Genomic DNA, 2,990 nt, shown 5'->3' on the forward strand with positions numbered 1-2,990 from the left:
AAGAAGAGTAAGAAAATTGAAGCAAAATCGATCGCTTTATTCATCGCTACGCTTTCTTTGAGACTGGACTTGGACCGCTATGGACTCTTCCACCATCTTTTTCCAACGCTTCTAACTTTCGTTGCTAAAAACAGAATGCATTATTAATTTGAGTAATTCTCCGCGTACAATTGATTTTCAATACAAGTCATACAAGTCATTTATATTCACATCTCACATTTTTTTTTGTGCCTCTTTTTCTTCTTCTTCTTTCTCCGTGCTTCCTCTTCCTCTTCTTCTTCCTCCGTATCTCTTTTTCTTCTTTTTCGTAATTTCTCTCTCGTTATCATCGTCATCAACACCATCTCTTCCTTCCTTTTTTTATTGAAATTTCTTCTCCTCTTTTCGTTTTCTCTTTCTCCTTTATCAAAATCACTAGAAAAAAGAAGAAACATTATTCAAGGTACTATTTTACTATATTTTTCTAAATTTTTTTCTAGATTGTCTCTGTCATGTGCCTCATCTTTAACCAGCCAAACATTAAAATATTTCAAGAAGAAATATACTGTCTCCTTCTATATTGAGTGTATTTCTTAAATCTTTTAGGTGTATTTTTGTAATCATTCGGGTGTATTTTTGACTCTTCAAAACAATTTCAAAGCTTGATTTCAAAAACCATAAAAATCGAAAAAAACATAAGGAGATTGAGGGCAAAGAGAGAACGCTTTTCCATACAAATCATACAAGTCATTTATATTCACGCCGTTTTCACATTTTTTTTTGCCTCTTTTTCTTCTTCTTCTTTCTCCGTGCTTCCTCTTCCTCTTCTTCTTCTTTCTCTATGTCTCTTCTTCTTCTCTTTCAAAAAAAGAAAACAAAGATAAAACACGCGAAAATGATTCATTCAGTAATGCGCATGTTAGGCTCAACTTATAAGACTTGTAAACAAAAATGACTTGTATGAGTAGCACTCTTCTATTAATTTTTGTATGAAAATCAATTAATTTGAATTTAGATACAATATGTGATATAATACACAAATAATTGCGTATGTAAGAATTTTAAATGAATATTAATCCTTTTTTATAATGAAAAAATGTTGAAATAAAATGATTTTTTAATATTTTAAGAACATTTTGGTCAATTCAAATTAGAAAATTAAATTAAATTACATAATTAAATTTTTGAAAATTAAGAGAATACATTGAATTACTTATAAAATTTGAGAAAATATATTAAATTTTACTTTGCAAAATTGATAATGATCATGTAGAAGTTCAAAGATTATAATAATTAAGGGTTAATGAATAAGATGATTTCTAAAAAAAAATAAATGAGCTCATTTATCAATTATATAATTAAAAAAATTGATATATACATATATATATATATATATTTGTAAAAATAATTACGTTTTATATTAACTACTTAAATAATTATTTAAAAAGTATATTTAATTAGACAACTATATAAAATATTTTATATTATAAATATATTAAAATTAAATTTATTTAAAAAATTTTAGTTAAGTTAAACCAATATTTTTATATCATATTTTTAACATATCACATAACATTTGATTGTGATAAATTAGTATCATAGAATGATAATTTTGACTCATGTATGAATGGATTATCCAAATTGACTTATATCTAATCTTTTATAAGTTTATTTATCATAATGATTAATATAGTTTGAAATTTTGAATAAACAATAAATAAGTCTTTAATTTTTTTATCTTAAAAATAAATAAATTTTTAATTAATTAAAAATATAAAATTATTTTCTAAAATATGAGACATCTAAATCATTTCAAAAATTAATTTGTCTTATATTTTAAAAAATAAAAATTTAAATGTCTCATATTTTAAAAAATAAAAAATAAAAAATAATTTTGAATTTTTAATTAGTGGTATATTCAAATTAAAAAATTAGGGACATAATTGTTTGTTTCTTTTTTGGTATAGTTTTGAACTCAAAATTTCATGCGAAACGACGACGTAAGGTTGAAACTCAAAAAGCAAGTCCATTTTCTTCCGTGCTCATTTGTATTTTATAGTCGTCCCTGCCACCGCCGCCACCGCCGCTAGCTGGTTCTGCTGCTTCACCACCGTGAAGAAAGTAAAATAAATAAATAAAAATGGGGAAGAAGACGAAGAAGCCTGGCAAAGGCAAAGAAAAAACAGAGCGAAAAACCGCCAAAGCCGAAGAGAAGCGAGCTCGCAGAGACTCCAAGAAGCTCTCTCCCGAAGACGACATCGACGCCATTTTAGTAACCAACTCACTCTACTCTCTACTTTCGATTCCGAGTTCCAACTTTTTTTCAATTTAATTTATTTTAAATTTTCGTTTTGTTCGCAGCTAAGTATTCAAAAGGAAGAGGCAAAGAAGAAGGAAGTCCACGTTGAAGACAATGTCCCTGCACCGTCACCTCGCTCCAACTGTACGGTAATGCCGTTTCGAAAGCCAACCGTTTTCAGTTATTGTGTAACTGTCAAATACGTTTTAATTTCGTGATTATATTATTGTTGTGATTTGCTTGCAGCTCACAGTAAATCCCTTGAAAGAGACAGAGTTGGTTCTCTACGGTGGTGAATTCTACAATGGAAACAAGGTTTATGCTTCTGATTATTGATTATTCTGTGTACGTGGAAATTGAAGTGTTTTTGAGTTGTGACTTTATTGTGATTTTGAAAATTTTTGGTGCAGACTTTTGTGTATGGTGATCTTTACCGGTATGATGTGGAGAAGCTGGAGTGGAAATTGGTTTCGAGTCCGAATAGCCCGCCTCCACGCAGTGCTCACCAGGCAGTTGCTTGGAAGAACTATATTTATATTTTTGGTGATTCACTAGTCCTTTGGCTCCGTGTGTTTGCTCATAGTTTCGTATGCAACTATAGAAACTAAGTGTTGATATACTATGTGAGCTTATCTACATAGATTAGGTCATGCTGTACTAGCGTAAATCAAGTTTGTTTTTCTCAGGTGGTGAATTTACGTCTCCGAATCAA

At 29.3% G+C, this 2,990-nt stretch overlaps 1 protein-coding gene across 1 annotated transcript in view; it reads left to right on the forward strand.

Moving 5' to 3' along the window:
• Nucleotides 1-1,990: 1,990 nt before the first annotated feature.
• Nucleotides 1,991-2,990, forward strand: part of LOC107478864 (uncharacterized) — a gene marked incomplete in the record, with an annotated part of 8,231 nt that continues 7,231 nt past the window's right edge. The window contains 5 exon segments of the mRNA XM_052258586.1: nucleotides 1,991-2,251; nucleotides 2,341-2,427; nucleotides 2,525-2,593; nucleotides 2,689-2,821; nucleotides 2,965-2,990. Of these exon segments, the coding sequence (XP_052114546.1) occupies nucleotides 2,120-2,251; nucleotides 2,341-2,427; nucleotides 2,525-2,593; nucleotides 2,689-2,821; nucleotides 2,965-2,990 (447 nt within the window).

This window comes from Arachis duranensis, chromosome 3, assembly GCF_000817695.3.
Source record: "Arachis duranensis cultivar V14167 chromosome 3, aradu.V14167.gnm2.J7QH, whole genome shotgun sequence".
Lineage (NCBI taxonomy): Eukaryota > Viridiplantae > Streptophyta > Magnoliopsida > Fabales > Fabaceae > Arachis > Arachis duranensis.